This window comes from Salminus brasiliensis, chromosome 15, assembly GCF_030463535.1.
Source record: "Salminus brasiliensis chromosome 15, fSalBra1.hap2, whole genome shotgun sequence".
NCBI classification, from domain to species: Eukaryota; Metazoa; Chordata; class Actinopteri; order Characiformes; family Bryconidae; genus Salminus; species Salminus brasiliensis.
Window position 1 is genome coordinate 23,852,849 of NC_132892.1, and position 21,901 is coordinate 23,874,749.

The 21,901-nt window shown below is 39.8% G+C and overlaps 1 protein-coding gene across 11 annotated transcripts in view; it reads right to left on the reverse strand.

The window, feature by feature from the left end:
* mcf2la (mcf.2 cell line derived transforming sequence-like a) overlaps positions 1-21,901 on the reverse strand; it is a 101,535-nt gene that overhangs the window by 23,502 nt on the left and 56,132 nt on the right. For all 11 annotated transcript variants that reach the window (XM_072657432.1, XM_072657428.1, XM_072657433.1 and 8 more), the window contains exons 4-8: positions 16,694-16,784; positions 4,317-4,436; positions 2,926-3,042; positions 1,372-1,521; positions 756-880 (exon numbers count right to left, since the gene is read on the reverse strand). In XM_072657432.1, the coding sequence (XP_072513533.1) occupies positions 756-880; positions 1,372-1,521; positions 2,926-3,042; positions 4,317-4,436; positions 16,694-16,784 (603 nt within the window). The remainder of the gene's footprint in view (positions 1-755; positions 881-1,371; positions 1,522-2,925; positions 3,043-4,316; positions 4,437-16,693; positions 16,785-21,901) is intronic.

The window sequence follows — 21,901 nt, forward strand, 5'->3', positions numbered from 1 at the left end:
AAATGCACTCGAAAAGACAGTCTATGTCTACGTTTAAAAAAACAAACAAAAAACAAGCAAACAAAAAAAAAAAACAGCAGTCAACATGGGACGCCCTTGCTATGGAACACACTGTTAAAGCACTTCATTCAAATGTTAGAGCATTTCATCAATCATAAAGTCACCAGGCTGGGGATATCCAAAAAACAAAAGTGGACCTCTACATTAACTAAACACATGTGTACACAGTCATATCAGAGTATTATGACCACCCCTGATTTGGAATGAACTCGGCCATAACATCAGCACTTACCATCCAGGAGCACTCTGTAGTTCTACAATCACATACTGTAGTACATCTGTTTATCTGCATACTTTATTAGCCTCCTTTCACCCTGTTTATCAACCCCACAGGACCCCACAGAGCAGGTAGTTTTTGGATGGCAGGTCATTCTCTGCACTACGAGGTAGGAGTGTGTGATAGAGTGGACAGTGAGTGGACCCAGTGTTTAAAAACCCCAGCAGCACTGCTGTGTCTGTGCTGTGACTGTGCTCTGTGGTAGTCCTGTGGGGTTCTGACAATTGAAGAACAGGGTGAAAGGAGGCTAATGAAGTATTCAGAGCAACAGACTGACTAGAGTCTGTAATTACAGAATGGTCAGTGGAGCTGATGTAATGGGCAGAGTTTTTCATTCACATTCTGATATGACCGTGTACATCATATATGTATGTGTGTTGGTTGAGATTTACACAACCAACAAGCTTCGCAAACACACCTCTGCACAGTAGACAAGTTCTCCAGCTCATCGTGGTTCATAGTGTAGTCTGGATCCGACACCAGCGGTTCATTAATACTCTCCAACAAACGTCCTCCCTGACTGAGAGCAATCTTCAGATCCTCCTGCACACAAAGACAACCCGAAATGAAGCAAGAGCGTTAGTTGGGTTATTAAGTGCCTTTCTTGTCGTTAAACTTTTATACTATATAAGTACAACAAATTCTTCTCTTCACAAAGCACAGCTTAGAAGGCTGGGGTCAGAGAGCAGGGCCAGCCAAGCTACGACATCCCTGGAGCCCTGAGGGTTGAAGGTTCACCTCAAGGGTCCAACAGGCAGGTCAGCAGACCTGGATATTGAACTCACAACCCTGCAATCAATAACCCAGCACTCTAATCACTGAGCCAGTACTAGCCCTGGTGAAGGAAAGAAGACTGCAGTATCAATGACTAGACCTTTGCTTAAAATGCTCAACTGTTTTTGAGACCTAGCTTCAACCAGGCTTCCAGAACTAAGAGCTGCAACCAAGACCCTCCATGGACAGTGTCATTCCATTCGGTTCAGCACTGTGGCACCCTGATTGAGCCTCCTCCTCCTCCTTCTCCTCCTCCTCACCTTCATCTTGTCTTTCTTCTCAGTGTGTGTGGTCAGCAGAGTGGATGTGGCCTGGACATCGTTGGGCAGCTCGGTTTCAGCCAGCTCCGTCCCAAATGCCTGCAGGGTCTGCGCTGTCTTCTTCACCATCAGAGCGAAGCCTTCGATGGCCTGCAAACATGGAGCCAAGCAAGCTGGTTAGAATTCCATCAAGGGCCCAAATCTAACATTTTCCTTGCATTTCATTCTCTTCTTTACGATGACCACTTATACGCATGGCTTTAGGCACTAAAATCAGCTGAAATTCCTCTCTGCACAACCATTTTCCAACCTCTCTTCAGCACTTTGTGTTTGTGTGCCGCTAAGGCTGATATATGTAAATAAATATGGTTCTGGTTGGCTGCCTTGTATTGCGCCTTGTTCCAAAAGCAGTCAAGGCTGAAATACGCCTCATAACATTAGTGTTAAGGAAAACTCTTAAGGAACACTATTTTCAAGATACTGGTCGTTTAAAAGGATAGTCTGGATACCAAACAGACCAGCCTGACCAGCCTGATACACAACAACTACAGGATCTACAACCTACAGTATTGTTCTGTAATATCAAACACACTATACTAACATTAAGAACACACTCCAAGAATATTACACAATTAATCCACAAAGTACACACCACTGCTTAATCCATCATGAGCACAGGATCAATACAGATCCTGCACTACGCTGGTCAATGGCCGGTTACTGGAGAGTGAATTCAGCAACAGGAAATCATGAAAAGGCTTTTATTTACACTAAATGAGGGTAAAGCCTGTTCTGTAGCAGAGTGGATTACAGCTGATCTCACAGCTTTCTACTACTGTTCAACTCGGGATTACATATGATTACAGAAGCTTTGCACTTTCTCCATATCTGCTGTCTGGTTATAATCAGCCAATCGTCACTATTTATCCCCTCTACACTTTCATTAGCCTAATCCAGCCAATCACCTGTCCGTCTGTCCTGCCTATTCTTTCATTAATACAAATACAAAATAAGGGCAGACTGCTACTGATTTTAAGGTCATATTATTATTATTATTATTATTATTATTATTATATCAGCCAAAATAAAACTGGACTCCAGTAGCTTCAGCTGAATTTCTTGAACGGCAGATATGACTGTCAAGTGTCAACTGTGAATTGCCAAATGTTTTTATATTAATGAATGAAAAAAGTGTTATTTTTTCAATATTAAATGTTAAACAATGTTAACAATGTTAAATTCAGTAAATAAATAGAAACTGTGCTCTAAAGCATGTGTTCAAAGACAACTTCAGAATGTTTTTTTTTTCTTCTACTGTAAAGTTGAAGGACACATTTCAGAAGTACAAGGCTTCTGCAGGAAAGCAATGATGCACAGTATTGGTACACCTGCTCATTCATGGTTTCTTCGAAGGGTATTAAAAAGACAGAAAGAGTTTATCCTGCTTTTGTTTGAAACAGAGCAGTATTAGTTTATTGGAACAACTGTAAAACCCATCTACTCGTCCAGCTGTGTTTGTTTATACCTCCGTCCCCTCCCTCCTCCAGTACTCACTGTGCGGTGTGAAATCCATTTCTCGTGGCAGTACTCCTGAGTGCCTCCCAGCTCCTGTGTCAGTTGGGTGCGGTCTATGTAGCTGTGCAGCTCTGTCACTGAACTCAGCATGATCACCTAAAACACACACACACACACACAGACACACACAGACACACACAGACACACACAGACACACACACATCAATCCACGGTATGCTCCAGGGAGGTTGTAATTGTCAGACTGTCAACTACGTTGATGTAATTAGTGTAATAATGAAACACACTGAACCAGTAAATGAGTATGTGTATAAATGTATATGTGTGTGTGTCTGTGTGTGTGTGAGTGTGTGTGTGCACATTCATGCGTTTAATGAAGTGGGAAATACAAAGCATAATGACAACACTGATGTTGAAAAGGTGTTGAGTGGGAGGATGGACGAGAGTCATAAGACATGTACATGTTTGACTGTGGAACGGAGTTTGGTACTGTGTGACTGGTTGACATCTTAACTTTTAACAACCCTTTACTGAACTCACCTAAAGCCCTCGTAGCTCATCCACGCATAACTGGAAATGTTTTTCTCCCACCCCATCCACACTGAAAACGGAGCTCTATGAAACCGCTGACGTCACAGCGCATGCACGTTTCTGGCTGAATCTCAAATACCTCCTTACTCATTATATATTGAACTACATAAGCCATAACACTACAACGTCTACAAGCAGATTTCGACTTATGAAAAAATGTAAATACTATTTACAAATACAAATATATGATTTAGATTTAAAATCTGTGACTTGCACAGTACACTGGCCCACAGTGATTTGGGATGAAACCCTTCTTTATTCTCTGTGGGGTTTTGATGTCTCTCTCGATACAGGGTTACAGGGTTACAAGTGGGTTTGTCTCAGTGTGACGGAAATATTTTTGAAAACAGAGGAAATTTCTGTGTTTAAAATATCCAGGTACATGTGGACGAGGCCTAAACATCAATCTCTGCTTGAATCCCCACCTTTTTGCCACAAATAAAAAACAACTGAAGCATCACTATGTGAATTAGAATACTTTTTAAATTATTATTTTACATTTTAGTCATTAAAGCAGCATTTTGCGAGAACTGGTATTTTCACTCTTGGGCTCCTCCTACAGTTGGGAAGTGTAATTTTACCTTTACACCACTTCTGTAAATAGTAGTGGACAGCCGTACGTGTGCATTTGTTTACAGGCTAAAGTGTAATGGTGTGAAAGAAGCACGTGGTAGAGTAATATATAAGGTAACATTGCTACATAGTGTTGCTTTAACATTCATGGTGACAGTACTGGAAAACAAACCAACGTGTGTGTGTGTGTGTGTGTGTGTGTGTGTGTGTGTGTGTGTGTCTGTGTGTGTGAAAATGAGCACACTCACCGGCACCTTCATTTTGAACTCATCCTTGCTGAACTTAAAGAGGAAGTCGGACAGTGTGCGCTGGAACAGAGTGGTGGGCCGCAACACCAACACCAGCTGCAGGTTGCCTGGGAATGAGCCCTGTGAAACACACAAACACACACACACACACACTCTTTAGAAGTCTTAGTACACTGTTCAGTCCAGCCACAGCCACTATGACTATTTTCATGTTTTCAGCAATATCATATTAGCAGCCGTTTGGAGGAGCCCATATCTGCTGATTAGTAAAGGTTATTCAAGAGCCCAAATCTCATAGGTTGCCCAAACTTTTGCATGATGCTCCATTCTTTCCCTTTTGCTCTTATGCACATGCGCACACACACAAGTGCACACACACGGAAAATCTATTTTCTGTTGTCATGGCAACTGTCCCTCAAAAATCCCTCCATGCGAACTGGTAGCCGTTGCAACAATGATCTCGTGGCCCCTTTCCTCCCTCCTCCATATGAATGTGTATGTGTGAGTGTGTGTGTGTGTGTGTGTGTGTGTGTGTGTGTGTGTGTGTGTGTGTGTGTGTGTGAACATGTGTGAATGTTTCCCTCAAAGACTCTCTATGTTTGCCAACACTTCATTAAACCCTCTTCCACAGGGCGTGCTGTCTCTTTAAATATTCATCAACTAATCAATACACTGGAGCAGAGCCTCCTTCACACTGACTGAGACATGCCAACACACACTGCCCCCCCCTTCAGCTGTACTACATCTCAAAGACGATCCCGCAATCCCTGACCTCACGATTCAACTAAAGTCCTGATTCATTACATTAACGACATTTGATAATGATATGATACAATTTCGATTCTTCAGAAAATGATTGAATGACATTCCAAATTTCACCATGGTTCTGTTTGAGTGGGTTAGTTTGGAAAATGTATTATGAAATGTTCATTTTCATATGTCTATAAACTGTTATTTTGGACAAACAAATTACCTTTATTGTTATGATAATATATAAGCATTTATTTGATTGGTCAAGATGTTATTTGATTACGATTCTTTAGAGCATGATTTACTAAATCAAGACTAACATTTCATCATGATTCAACTCAAACATGATTCTTTAGAAAAGGATTTAGTGAATCAAGATAACATTTTACCCTGATTCAATTCAAATATGATTCTTTAAAAATTACTTAATCATGAACATTATGCTCATTTGAATCAGATTTAATAAATCAGGAACAACATTATGATGATTAGATTAAAATGTGATGACTAAATAAATCATGAACTTTTGATCAAATGAATCAATTATTTAATTAATCAATAATTGAATTACCTACTGACGTAATAAATCACAAATTACAATTTAACTGTGTTTCTTTAGAGAAATGATTTAATGAATCATGAACAACATTATGACGATTCGATTGCCACTGGGACCAAACAATGAGCTTTAATGAATATTATTATAATTAATCATAATTGATTGTAATACTCCAAAAGTGAATCACCTGAATCACAGTGCACTGCTACACTCACACTATTGTCTTTAACTGAATAACAGATGCAGGTTGGGGAGCCACACGCGCACACACACACACACACACACACACACACTCACACTCACACTCACACTCACACACTCTTAAAGCTCCGGACATTCTGCCAGCCTCCAGATCACACACTGGAATGGCGTTCTGGAAAACGCTCCAGACAGACGGCTTTTCCTGGACTGCACTGCTGTTTGTTTTTGTTCTGGTAAAGCAATTAGAGCAGGGCAGGGTTTGGGTGTGTGTGTGGGGGGGTCTAACTAGCTTAATTGGCTCTGAGGGTCCGAGTGGAGCTAGCAGAATAATTAACTCCTAATCTGCAATGCTTTCACCAAAGAAACAAGCTCAATTCCCTTCTCTGCACTTTTCTACTGCTCAGCGTTTACCCCTGTTTAGCTCCATGGTTTTCCTCCTTTGTGTTGGGTTCCTCTTCACTGGATTAATCTGTGCTGTATTTCTTTCTTTTCAATCCTTTTCTTGCTCTTTTCCTTTCTGTTTATTCCCAATTATTTCCCACTTACTCTTTGAACCCTTGCAGTCCTTTCCTTTTTCCAAAATTCTTTCCTTTCTTTTTTCAGACTTTCCCTTTCTCTTCAGTCCTGTCGCTCATGTTCACTCTCTTCCCTCTTTCATTCTTTCTATGGTTTTATTTTTTTCTCTCCGTCTTTCTTTTACATGTGTGTGTAATGGTGAGTAAGGCATGTGTGTGTGTGTGTGTATGTGTGTGTGTGCTGTGTTTTGTGCAGTAAAGTCTTTAGGATTTATGTTAAACATAATTCAACCCGCCCGAAACGGGGCAGCGTGCTGACCCCTGACCTTCTATTACCATCACAATGAGCTGCTCTATAGGAGCCCATTTGGGCACGCTTGCCCTAAACACAGTAGCAATAACACATACATGCGCGCGCGCACACACACACACACACACACACACACACACACACACACACACACATACACATGCTCAAACACAAACACACACAAACACACTATATGGGCTTCATTATTAATGTAACATAAAGCACTATGGAAACACACAGTCAATAAGAAGCTATCTGCTAAATGTGTGTATGTGTGTGTGTGTGTGTGTGTGTGTGTGTACTGGAGGTGGAGTCGGTGGATGTGAGTGGTTAAACTGAACACAATCAGTAGATCTAAACTGAAAGATCTCTGGAGACTGAGCTCAGGACAGTTAGTGGCCTTTTTGTGCCTCCCTTGATGGTACAAAAGGCCATAAACACACACACACACACACACACACACACACACACACACACACACATTTAGATATGCACATGTAGTGACATAACACAGTAAATGTTAACAGATCACATGCCACTTCTGCATGAATCATGAATGAACACTATCTCTCCATCTAGCTGTGTGTGTGTGTGGGGGGGGGGAGAGAAGTAGGAGAGAGCCCCCAGCATTAAGCTGTGCAGCAGTGGAACGGTGTTCTCTGGAATGATGGTGCGCCATCCAATACTTTGAGAGTATGAGGTGGGGTGGTGATGGTCCAACATCCTGACCTTATCAATGCTCTTGTTGTTGAATGCTCCCGAATCTAGCAGAAAGCCTTGTTTCCTGGACAGTGGAGACAGCTACTCCAACAAAAGCAGGACAGACTCTTTTTAATACCCTTGATTTCAGCAGAATCAATGAATGAGCAGGTGTCCCAATACTTTTGTCCACATAACGCATCTGTTTGCCTGTCTCTTTCTCAGTCCACTGTTTATTTATTTATCTAAAAATGGTAAGCTGATGGATCACATCTTCAGGTATGTTAACTCTCTCTCTCACACACACACACACGAGGGACAGAAATGAAAGGATAAGATGGATGGCTGATGACAGAGAAAGTGAATGAGAGCAAGACAGAGAGATGGTGAGCGACGCGTGTCTGGAAAGATGTGTGTGTGTGTGCGTGTGTGTGTGTGTGGTTGCAAGGGGGAGGGGGGTTGTCTCCAGGGAGCAGCTGCCAGCACACTGATACACCACCACTCTAATCAGCACAAAGACACACACATACACACAAATACAGAATTCAATTAGCACACACACACACACACACACACACACACACACACACACACACACACACACACACACACACACACACGACTAATATTGTTACCCTGCTTCGTCTAAACTGGATATCTATACAGATTTCAGAGAGACAGACAGTTGGTGACACAGACACACATAAAACAGTAGCATTGTCTAAAGGCCACCAGACCCTCTCTCTCTCCCTCACATACACACACAAACACAGACACACACACAGACACAGACACACACTCACACTGATACAGTTATACTGTTTTGTCTACAAGGACACTAAACTACACACTAATGCTGTGAGGTATAGACTATATACTAATAATCCAGTGGATTGGGATAGGGGCTAGGTATAGATATCCATAGTGACAGGCAGACCCACAGACATGCACACACACATAATTCAGTTACATTGCTTTGTCTCAATTGGATACCCCAAACAGAAGGACCTGACATTAACACACACACACACACACACACACACACACAACTAATATAGTTAAATAGCTTAGTCTAAATTAAGTTGCCTAGAAAGCCCATACACACATACTCATACACACAGTGGGGCAGAGCTGCTATATGAAAGTTCAGCTCCAGCCTCTCATAATAAACTGACCCCGCTACATAAACAGCAGGGGATTTAAACCCAGCGACCCCCAGCTCATTTCTCTCACCTTATCTCCCTCACCTCTGACCCTAAGCTGCTGCTTCCTGACCTGTTCAAAACCCACCGTTAAACACTACACAGCGAGCACCAGCCACTGCCCTCACTCAGCTCTAACACTCCTCACACTCTGCCCTCAGTGAGGGAGTATTAAACCCAATGGGCCGTAGACAGTCATTATGAGTGTTTTCCACACACACTGCAGAGTGACAGTGATGGAGTAACTGCACATATGCACTCTGGAGCTGAGCTGGAGTCTCCAACATACACCACCATTCAAACCACTGGTCACTAAACACATGAAACCAGTCTGCTAATGTAAATAATTGAGGCAAAGCATAGTCACTGATCACCGCCTCATATCCTTCTATTTCCCTTTATTCCTGTTTGTTCTGCCAGATTTCTGCAGACTAACTCATCCCGAAGTTTTCTCTTGGAGTAATCGACAATGTTTACATTTACATTTACATTTATGGCATTTAGCAGACGCTCTTATCCAGAGCGACTTACAAGGTTACTCGTATTACAGAGGTGGGCCAATGTAGTGTTAGGAGTCTTGCCCAAGGACTCTTATTGGTTTAGCGCAGCATAGTCACCCAGACCGGGAATCGAACCCTGGTCTCCCACATGGTGTGGTAGCTCACTGGCAGGTAGTGGTGTTATCTGTTGCGCCACACCAACCAGCTCTGATTGTGTGATTCAGGCTTAAACAAGCTTTTTTACAGGACATATGATTTCCACGTAGCAACAGACATTTAACATGGATTTTTCCATTTGCACAGTGCATATGTTGCAATAATACAAATACACTAGTAACACCCAACCAACCACCTGGGATATGATTACAACCACCACAGCAACAACCTAGCACAATTCCTGCAACAACTTCTAGGAAAAACATAGAAACCATCTGAAATATCACAGTAACCACCCAGCAATCACACCAACACTTACCAACCACTTAGCAACATTAAAGCAATCACATGGAATATCATGACAACCACCTAGCAAAATCATAGCAACCACCCAGCAACCAAGCAAACAACTAGCAACCACTCAGGAAAACCACAACAACCACCTAGAATACCATGGCAACCACCTAGCAAAACTATAGCAGATACCAAGCAACCACTTAGCAACACCAAAGCAATTACATGAAATACCACAACAACCACCTAGCAACAATATAGCAAACAACTAGCAACTACTCAGCAAAACCACAACAACCACCTAGAATACCATGGCAACCACCTAGCAAAACTATAGCAGATACCCAGCAACCACTTATCAACATCAAAGCAATTACATGAAATACCACAACAACCACCTAGCAACAATATAGCAAACAACTAGCAACTACTCAGCAAAAACACAACAACCACCTGGAATACCATGGCAACCACCTAGCAAAACTATAGCAGATACCCAGCAACCACTTAGCAACACCAAAGCAATTACATGAAATACCACAACAACCACCTAGCAACAATATAGCAAACAACTAGCAACCACTCAGCAAAACAACCACCACCTAGAATACCATTGCAATCACCTAGCAACACCATAGTTAAGAGTTCTTAGTCACCAGATAACCGCCTGGGAACCACTTAAGCTGTACAACCATTCTGCGCTTTCAGAAAATGTGAACATGTCCTGATAAATAATAATTCACGTAAGGAACGCAGCAGACCGCACTTCTTAAACATACAGCCTTTCCTACTTTCCCGCTACACTAAGCAGCGCCTCCTGCATTTCAAAATGACCCTCAAGCCTTATTCATCAAAGCACCATCAAAGCCGGCTCTTGCAGGGACGCGTCTTTCAGTATGAGAGTGTTCCCCTCTGTTGAGGCAGGACACAGCCCCTTAATAACCTCCCCTGGGAAGTGGTGGGGGTGGGGTGGAGGCATCACGAGGATGGAGAACTGTTAAGGAAGGGGCTAATGGATACGGACCTGAAGATTCAGCCCTGAGTGGAGCAGCAGGTCAGCAGAGGAAGAAAGGTTGTCAGAATGAACCAATTCAGCAGCAATCCAGAGGGAGGAGCGCAATATTAAGTGCTCATTAGGAACAACAGGTGAGTGAGTGTTAGCTATGGCTGCTAGTCTTATTAGCATAAGAGCAGCGCTGCACACTCTTCACTAACAAATAGGTGCCATAATGAGGTCTTTGGAGCAACGTCATAGAAGAAGCACTTCTGTGAAGAAGCTTATTAAAGCTTAAAGTCAACACTAGTAGGAATCCTAACATGTCCGAATTGTGACGCAGTATCAGGGGGGTCTCTAGCTGAGCTAGTTCAGTGTTTTTGATAACAGGTGGGCATGTGTAGAATAAACAGTCATTCATGTTCAGCGCTAAATACAGATATGGATACGGACTGGGCATTCTGTCCGTACTCTGCTTTAAGAGTGATGAGGGAGCGAGTGCCATCTACCAACCCACCCAGAGAATGCACAGCCGATTGTGCTCTCTCAGACTTCGGCTGCTGATTATTGGACTCTGGCCGCTGATAGAAAAAACACTTTCTCGATCTCCTAACATGTTTAGCGAATATGCTGAGAAGGCAGCAGACCTGCAGATAATCCAGGGTGGATTTACTCTTTAAAAAGTGCCCTAAAATTTAAAAACTATTACGTGCCTCTTGTGCGCCTTTGTTTAACAAACACCTGGACAACTAGCGAAAGTCTTTTAAGCTTGAACACTATGTAAAAAATGCAACAGCCTCTTCAGTGAGCCTATGCTGTTTGTTACTTTCAGTCAGTTTTCTGAGACAATTACACTGTTTTAGCTAAAAACAATGCTATGCTATGCAACATGGCTCCAGAATGTACACTTTACTTTGAAAAACGAGGGAATCACTGGTACTAGGGTGTTCGTGTGTTAATCTCCTCACTCAGTGCAAGCTTTAGGTTGAAAGAAGGCTAATAAAAATGATCCCCTAAATTTATAGCCATCACCCAATTTGGTTGTTGAGAAATCAGAATCGGCCATAAAAGATGGTGAGTGGTGCATTACGGACTTTACTATTAGATTTACGGGGGTTATGAGGTTTGGTGTGTCATCATGATGATGATTTGTTGACTGTTTAGCAAACAGCATATTTAACATATGACCATAATGGGTCCACTCACATGATACCTAAGCCTTCACATTCTTCACAGGGTGAATTTCAATATTCTAATAGTAAAGTCCCACATTATTTATCCAAATCTTTGTAACTGAGTGTCTTGCTATCCCTTTCTGCTGTTACACTGGGAATTTCCCCACTGCGGGACTAATAAAGGACTATCTTATCTTATCTTATCTTATTCTGACAAAACCTTAGAGCGTTACGATGGATCACCAGTGGAATTTTAAGAGCATAATAAATAACAGTGTGTAAATAACCTGCATGTGGCTGTGCAGACAAAAAAAAACAGCTGGGGGTGCTAAAAAAACAACTGTTAAGGTAATTCCAATATGGCCAGGTCCTTGTAACATTCATGGCTCTGTCGAATTGGGGAAGATGTTTATCTGTGTCCAATTATCATACATTAGCATCTATTTGCATACATTACAACCTGCTAAAGTGATTTGGAAGGGGAGGAGCTGTCTGGGGCAGGAGGGGGGTGGGGGGTTGCAGCATTCTGTTCAGAGTTACAGACCATGATGGCCGGGAGCTGTCCCCTGGCCCTCGGTGCTGAAAGCTGTGGATTAGAGTACAATCTAAATGCTAATTGATTGATATGAAACAATTCTAACTTGTGGTTTGGTGCTGGTGTTGAGGGATCTGGCCTTGGTGACTGGTGTGGAATTAAGACTGCGTTTAACAGTAGTATTAATTCTACAGCTCACACTACTGTAAAGTGTCTGTATACAGTGAGGACACCATAAAATAAAAGACCACTACGGTGCACGACCTGTGTTCAGCTCCCTTTCAGCGCCACATCACCCTTCACTGTTTCAGCAGCAGCTGCTCTGCTGACAACCTTCCCCAATTAACCATATGAGCAGAGAGAGAGAGAGAGAGAGAGAGAGAGAGAGAGAGAGAGAGAGAGAGAGAGAGAGAGAGACTAAGAGAGAGAGAGAGAGAGAGAGAGAGAGAGAGACTGAGAGAGAGGGGGGGGGGGAGGGAGAGAGAGAGAGACTGAGAGAGAGAGAGGGAGAGAGAGGGAGGAGAGGGAGAGAGAGGGAGGGGAGGGAGAGAGGGAGAGAGAGAAAGAGAGAGAGAGAGAGAGAAAAAGAGGGAGAAAACACAAAAAAGACAGGTGGAATGAAAATCCCAGAGAGAGGGAGGAAAAAAAAATACAAAGACAGAAGGAGAACAAGAGTGAAAGAAATACAAAGAAAGACAAAGACGGCAGAGAGACGGATAAAGAAAAATAAGAGGAGAGAGGCAGAAAGAGAGAGACAAAGAAAGAAAAAACAAGAGATAGATGGAGCGATAGAAAAGTAATAAAGAAAATATCACAAATAAATAAGTAAATGAAATACATAAATAAAATAAAATAAAAATAACAAAATAAATTAAGAGGGGGGAAAAAAGAAAGATGGTGAGATAAATTGACAAAGAAATTTATAAAGAAAGAAAGAAAAAGAGGGACAATGAGACGAGAGAGAGAGAGAGAGAGAGGCAAAAAGACTGAAGAAAGAAAGAGCCAAAGTAATGAGAGACACAGGTGGAGAAAAAGGTGGAGAGAAAGAGAGAGATTTTCCACATGTGTGACTGATAGGAAACAGGTGTGAAATGGCAGGTCATTAAAAAAATAAAATTAAAATAAAACGCACACGCACACACGCACACACACACACACACACACACACACACACACACACACACACACACACAGCCAGCCAGCCAGAGAAACAAAAGGGACAAAAGAGGGAACTGAAGATGTGTAATAAGTGGGACTTGCCGCAGGCTCAGAGATAGCGCTGTGTTTTCAAGAGGACGAGCGAGGAGCACCAACCACTGAATTCCTCTCCAGGGTGGAAGATAATCAAGCAGAAAGAAAGATCACACACTGCTGCAGAAGCAGGACAGTAGACCACCCCACTAAACCCACCGCAATAGCAAACACAAGAAGAGTAACACTAATAGCCCCAATACACAAACACTGAGCACACAGCTGGTCTAGTCCCTATGAAGAAGTACTGCCAATAGAATAGGACTCTCTGGAGCAGATCATCATGAACCTATTGGCTCCATGCCTAATGCCAGACGTGGGCTAAAGGGGTATAAAGCCACCCAGCACTGAGCTGTGGAGCAGTGAAACTGGAATGATGGTGGTGCCTCATCCAAAACGTTTGGAATGAGTTGGGGGTGAGTTTGGTGATGAGGTGGGATGGTGATCATCCAACATTCTGACCTCACTTATACTCAGGGTAAACTCTTTTTAATATCTTTAATTTCAGAATAAACAATGAATGAGCAGTGTCCCAAAACTTTGTACTACAGAGTAATTCAGCAGCTAAGTACTTCCATCTTATATTTTTAGCCTGAGTCAATACGAAGACCCTCTGCATAGCGAAATGCCCTTCGTCAGTAGTCACATTCAGTCACATTCAAAAGCAGATTAGCTAGAACGGCTAATGTTTGCAATTTGTGCTAATTGAATAATGAAATTACGCCATGCTTAATTACATCCACTCCAGTGATCCATTCCACACACTGGATCAGACTTTCCTTCTTCAGCACTGTTAGCATAAACAGTGCCTGCTAATGTATTTGCTTATTCACCAAAACATATTATTTTGATTAAGCCTGAACATTTAAAATCTCATCTTTTTGTTGACTAGAGAGCCTGGACATTATTCATATACACAGCTAGAATAGCATGTGTTGTTAGCATAAAGACTAGCATCATATGAATGTAATCATGAGCTGAAATACTACAAGCCACCCCATTTACTAGGTTTAGGTGTTAAACTTAGACACGCACTGCCATAACCTGATGACATCCTTACTTCTAAGTGTACAAATATGAATATTAATTAAGGGCATACATATTCATTTACAGTATTCTTTATACAGTTAGTTTTAGCAGCCTAGCATCAGTCTAAATGCTCCTCATGTACATAGAAAAACTGGCTTGTGTTGTTAGCATCAAGACTTGCATCTTAAGAATGTAATCTGAAGTTGAAATACTACAAAACACCACATTTACTGGGTTTAAGTGTTAAACTTAGAACTAAAGATGCCCTCAGTAATGGCAGGATTTGTCTAAGTGTACAAATATAAATATTAATTTAGAGAATAAATATTAATTTAGATACATTCGATAGTTAGATATGTATACAGTTAGTTATATCAGCCTAGCATCAGTTTAAATGCTACTCATGTACATAAAAAAAAAAAGTTGTCAGAATCAGGACTAGTATCATATGAGTGTAATCTTGAGCTTAATTAGTCCAAAACAACACATTTACTGGGGTAAATATTGTTAAAATTAAGACATATGTGATTATTGATGACATCCTTAGTTCTAAGTGAAATCTACAGCACTCTAGAATAGTCATCTTCAGACAATAGTAGCATGTATTTATGTATGTAGCATGTATGTGTTATGAAAAATGCGCTTGTTCTTTATTATCTTGATTCCACACTGAAAACAGAAGAAACTCAGTGTTTTAGTAATTCATATTATTCAGAGAATACATATTAATTTAGAAATATGCTTGATATGTTTTATTTTCTTAAACTAATACACATTTACTCCATCAGCTGAAATGAGAATCATTAGTATAGTGGAGGGTCTCAGAGTCGATCCACTAAACACTGCTAATCAGATTAGCCCAGTGACCTCTCCCCTACTGACCAACCACACACACATACACACGGGCCCCCCAAATAGCCCCGGTGGATTACCCCCTATGGCTGCTACACTTGTTGACAACTCAGGAGGCCAACTGAAAGTATGACCACAAAAACCACAGGCCAAAACATGATGACCACACATGTTGGTCACAGCAACCAGTGAATGCGATACGCAGATACTACTGGGTACTGAAATAATCTGTTATTCAAGGCTGAATTTCAGTACCGGAGTCGATAGACAAGCTTGTTCCAAATTTTGACTGCAAAATCTCAAACTTTTAAATCTGCAAAAATGTACATTTAGAAGTAAAGGAGAAAACTTTTGTAACTCCAGTGAAGATATGAACGGGACAAAATATTTGATATATTTGGTGACCCTCTATGTTATTTCAATGTAACTTATGGTGCTTTTTCAGTGCAGAGATCCTGTTAGCATTGTAATTTAGAGTGGGCTTGGTCTGTGTATAGAACACAGGCCTGGAGCGCAGTAGTTTCTCTGAGAGGAGCAGACTAGGTATAAAATATTGAGAGGGTTTATAAAAAGAAGTGGCTGGTGTGTTTTCTCTTGCTTTGACAATGTGAAAACACTCAAAAGTTAACACACAGCACTGAGAGGACAAAGGTTTGGACATCATAAGCAATGCAAAGGCTCAGATTGTTTTGGACAAAGTCTCAGAGCTTGATTAGCAAATTAGGCCTGAGGCATGTCATCAATTGTAATTAGGAACTGTAATTAGAACAATCAAATTTCCAACCTTTGCTTGACTTTCCAAACCTACTGTACTAACACTCAAACATGGGCTTCTCTAAGCAATCATCTAAATAATGTCCACAAGACAGGGAAAGACTACAAGAAGACAGCCAAGCGTTTTCAGCTTGTGGTTTCCACAGTGCGGTTAAGAAGCTAATAAGAAGCTGTTAAACATGGCAGCTCAGATGCACTGTGGAGGTCATGATGAGACCTGGAAGAGCAAGAAAACTCTCAGAGAGAACTGCTCATATGATGGTAAGTAAGGCAAATGAAGACCCTCATACGACTGCCAAGGCCAAGACCTGCATGACCGGTTAACTAAATCAAGAGTGGTACACTATTCTACTGTGCAGCATTGGCGGCACAAAAGATCTTCATAAAGCGTCATAAGAAGGAAACCTTAGCTGTAAAAAAATAAAAAAATGTGTGTGTGTGTGTGTATATATATATATATATATATATATATATATATATATATATATATATATATATATATATACACACACACACACACACACACTATTCAGACACACACATGATGTTTTGATTGCTGACACACAGAGTGGTACACTCACCGCGATGCGCAGTAGTGTTCCCTTCACCGATGCCCATCTGTCTTGCCTGCGGTCGATGACCAGGATGAAGCCAACTCCTGATGCGCTGAGGCTATGAAGCAAAGCAGCATGGTCACCATGGCAGCACATTTATCTGTCACACACACACACACACTCACACACGGATATACACACTACTATAAGCCTGAATTTTACCTCTAAAATGGGATTATCATACCCATGTCTACTAGCTAACAGAAAACTTTATGCTGCAACTATCCCAAAAACCAATCACAACACTGACCCAAATACAGTCTTCCCACATACCGGCAAACCTACTAATCACAACCCACTGCAATACCATCCAACTTCTATTGTACTGCAGTAAATATGTAATAAAGTATCTTTATATAATAATAATAATAATAATATGGTAACACTAATATTTAGTAAAGTATCTAACACATATGTAACAGATCCTAGTAGTATAGTCTTTATATGCCTATATAATAGATTTCAGTAGTATAGTATACTGTATTAATCTTTACATAAATATATAATAGATTTCAGAAGTATGGTATAACTATTAGTCTTTACATAAATATATAATAGATTTCAGTAGTACAGTATAATGTATTAGTCTTTACATAAATATATAATAGATTTCAGTATTACAGTATAATGTATTAGTCTTTACATAAATATATAATAGATTTCAGTAGTATAGCATAGAGTATTAGTCTTTACATAAATATATAATAGATTTCAGTAGTATAGATTTACATTTACATTAAAGGCATTTAGCAGACGCTCTTATCCAGAGCGACTTACAAAAGTGCTTTGCTATTTATAGTATACAGTATAGTATACTGTATTAGTCAAAAATATATAATAGATTTCAGTAGTATAGTATACTGTATTAGTCTTGACATGCCTATAAAATAGATTTCAGTAGTACAGTGTACTGTATTAGTCTTGACATGCCTATATAATAGATTTCAGTAGTATAGTATACAGTATTAGTCTTTACATACATATATAATAGATTCCAGTAGTATATTATACTGTATTAGTCTTTACATAAATATATCACAGATTTCAGTAGTATAGTATACTGTATTAGTCTTTACATAAATATATACTAGATTTCAGTAGTATAGTATACTGTATTAGTCTTTACATAAATATATAACAGATTCCAGTAGTATAGTATACTGTATTAGTCTTTACATAAATATATAACAGATTCCAGCAGTATAGTATACTGTATTAGTCTTTACATAAGTATATAAAAGATTTCAGCAGTATAGTATACTGTATTGGTCTTTATAAAAAATATATAATAGATTCCAGCAGTATAGTATACTGTATTAGTCTTTAAATACATATATAATAGATTTCAGTAGTATAGTATACTGTATTAGTCTTTACATAAATATATAACAGATTTCAGTAGTATAGTATACTGTATTAGTCTTTGTATAAATATATAATAGATTCCAGTAGTATAGTATACTGTATTATTCTTTACATAAATATATAATAGATTTCAGCAGTATAGTATACTGTATTGGTCTTTATAAAAAATATATAATAGATTCCAGTAGTATAGTATACTGTATTAGTCGTTATATAAATAAATAATAGATTTCAGTAGTATAGTATACTGTATTGGTCTTTACATAAATATATAATAGATTTCAGCAGTATAGTATACTGTATTGGTCTTTATAAAAAATATATAATAGATTCCAGTAGTATAGTATACTGTATTAGTCTTTACATAAATATATAATAGATTCCAGGAGTATAGTATACTGTATTAGTCTTTACATACATATATAATAGATTTCAGTAGTATAGTATACTGTATTAGTCTTTACATAAATATATAATAGATTTCAGTAGTATAGTATACTGTATTAGTCTTTACATACATATATAATAGATTTCAGTAGTATAGTATACTGTATTAGTCTTTACATACATATATAATAGGTTTCAGTAGTATTTTCATTAACATATGTTAGATATGACTTATACAGTATACTATACTTCTGATATTGTATTGATATCCTATTGCATTGATATACTGATATGGTCAGTATCAGTGTATACAATATACTGATATGGATAGTTTTTACATACATATGTAATATATTTCAGTAGTATCTTTACAAGTATATAATAAACCATATTCATACTGCAAACCATGTCTCTACTGCAAAAATATCTCTACATATTCTCCTACAATATGACATCAATCAAACTACACCAGAAATAACCCCACACACACACACACGTACACACACACACACACACACACACACACACACACACACACACACACACACACACACACACACGTACAGGGAGGCCTCTTAGTCCAAAATGTATCCGTAGCAAAGCGCCGAAGAGATGCTGAGCTGGTTGCTACGTCCATCACTATGGAGAGCGGCTGTTAGCTCCTTCAGCAGCATTGGACTGCATCGCCATGGTTACCTCAACAATCGCCTCAATAGAGCCACTATATCATCCAAAAACGACGAAGCGGGTCAGTCCAATGAAGGTTTATAATCCCTATTAGATCCTTCTGTGGAAGCAGCGTTTAGTCCTGGGCTCACCAGAATCCGTGATACGGTCTTCCTTCATATGTGTTCGTGTGTGACTGTGTATGTGTGTATGTGTGTGTGTATGTGTTACTCTCTCTCTCTTTCTATCTCTCTCTGCATTGCTGTAGCTCCCTCTGTTTACGGCTGCCTCCGCGCTCAATCTGTCAGCCAATCCTGCTGCATCAGGTGCTCGCTGCCAACCAATCACAGCATGGTATGGCCCTGATGGACAGCATAGCCTGCAGACTCACTTGAATTGCTAATGTGGAGGGAGGGTTTTATATGGTGATTTATATGGGCAGGCTCTGCTTAGCCATACTGGTAACTTGTGGATGCCCATACGTTTCAGCTGCTGCCATGATACTGGCACACACACAGACACACAGACACACACAAACACCACAAATTTTTTCTTAATGGTTTTCTCTCCAAATTAGTCCCTTATGCCCATTTAGAGAACTATATAAGGCATTGTGGTATATGCTACAGAGTGCACTACATAGGACACAGGATGCTGGTTGGGACGAAGTCACTATCTATGTATGTAAATCTCTCCTTCTCCCTTTAAAGAAGATTCTCTCTAATTCTCTCCCTTCTGTTGACTCCCCCTCCTTCATCCCTCCCTTTCTTCATCCCTCTGTCTGTCTTCCCCACACTTCAGTGCTCTCCTGGAGGGAGGGAAGGAGGGAGGTAGGGAGAGAGATGGGGGAGCGATAGAGAGAGAGAGAAAGAAGAGGAGGAGGGGTTGAAGGGGGTATGCAGTTTTTCATCAGTAAGAGCGGCCGTTGCTTTCTAAAGCACTGCAGAGCCTCCAGCACTGAGGATGCGTTCCAATCTCACCAATGGGGTTCAGCTGATTACCCATTATTAACCTCTATTCAAACACTGAACGGGGAGAGCCTAGAGCTCTCTGGGCTGTTTGGCTTGGAATAAGGGTGTCATTTTTATACCTCATAACGTGATTTGGGAAATTTAACCAGAATTTTGAATTGGTTCTGATTTGTTAGAAGAAAGATTCTATAAATGAAATCTCAATCTCAAATTTGACCATGATTTCATTCTTAAAGAATGGTCAATGAATCATAAAATCTTAAATTTCACCTATTTTGATTATGATTCTTTAGAAAGTGATTTAGTGAATCATGAAATCTCAAATCTTTACAATGATTATTATTCAAAGTATTATTCTTGTCATAATTATTCAGTAAATCATTAAAAATTTTACCAAGATTTGGCTGATTATGATTCTTTCAGAAAGAGTTCAATGTCATGAAATTGTGATATTTTATCACAACTTTATTTTAATAATATAATTCTTTTTAAATGATTTAATACATCAAAAAATCTCAATTTTATTTTAGTTTTATATTTAGTTTTTTTTGTGTTTTTTTTTTAGAAAATTAATGAAATTTTACCATATGATTATTTAAGGAAAGATTCAATGCATTATGACATTTTGGGGATTTTTAAATTGAAGAATTGCCCAAATTTTATTTTCTAGCCCAAAAAAATCTAAACCATATTTTACATATTTTTAACATTTTTAGATCGTTCATCCACTATAGATTTAACTGCACTAGCCTAGCAAGCAATCAGTCTAATATGATAGTTAATGGAAACAGCCTGTCAAATTAATTGCTATTTATTTATATAAATACATAGACATGAATTAGCATAAACGCTAAAAGCATGCATTCCCTTAAACTCAAAAAGTCAACTTGCATGTGAAGTGATGGCTGATAACCCTGATACACTGATAACCCCCTCTTACCTCCCCACCCAAAAGTCCTTTTCCACAAGAGTCATTGACCAAAGCACCACCAAATTAAATCCAGCGTCCTATTTTGAGTCTGAAAAACCTCAGGCAATTAGAACCTTCCTCCCTCAGTCAGCTTCACCTTCACACTCACTCTCCCCCTCCTTTCACTGCCCCTAACTCCCAAGAGAGAGAGCGAGAGAGAGCAAGAGAGAGAGAGAGATAAAAGGTTTCCTTTGCATCCTAAAGCAAAACATGTAATTAAGCTATGACCCTGCGCTCCACTGGACTATTTAGGAAATGCACATAAAACACATTTCCTCTCCAAGCAAATCCATTCAGAGCACGCAGAGCTCTCACTGAGCCGACAGGGTCAAATATTCATTACTACAAATCTAGACCTAAAGGTAAAATGTGAGTCTCGCTGACCAATCGCAACTAAATCCTGCAAGCTCTGCGTCAGTATTGATGTAAATATTAATGATCCGGTGCTAACATAACACTGTGTCCTCTTGCAGGCCTTGTTCTACACCGCAATGGAAAAGCCAAACCTTCAGTGACCTCTGCTGGCAGGATTGGGGTGTGTGTGAATGCACTCTCACAAACACAGACACACTCTCACCAGATCACCCTTTCAGAACTTCTTACAGAAATGACTGCTCTCACAACAGACTGAGAATACCTGGAGTTTGACGTGTGCATTCAGTCTGGGGAGTCTTTATTTCCCAAATGTCGTCCAAAGACCTTTTAAAATATAGTACAATTATTGTACTATATTATAGTAAAATATAATTATTGATTATTAATCAGTAACTACATACGGAACAGTGCAAACTGGCCGAGTTGTTCCTGTTAGTTATA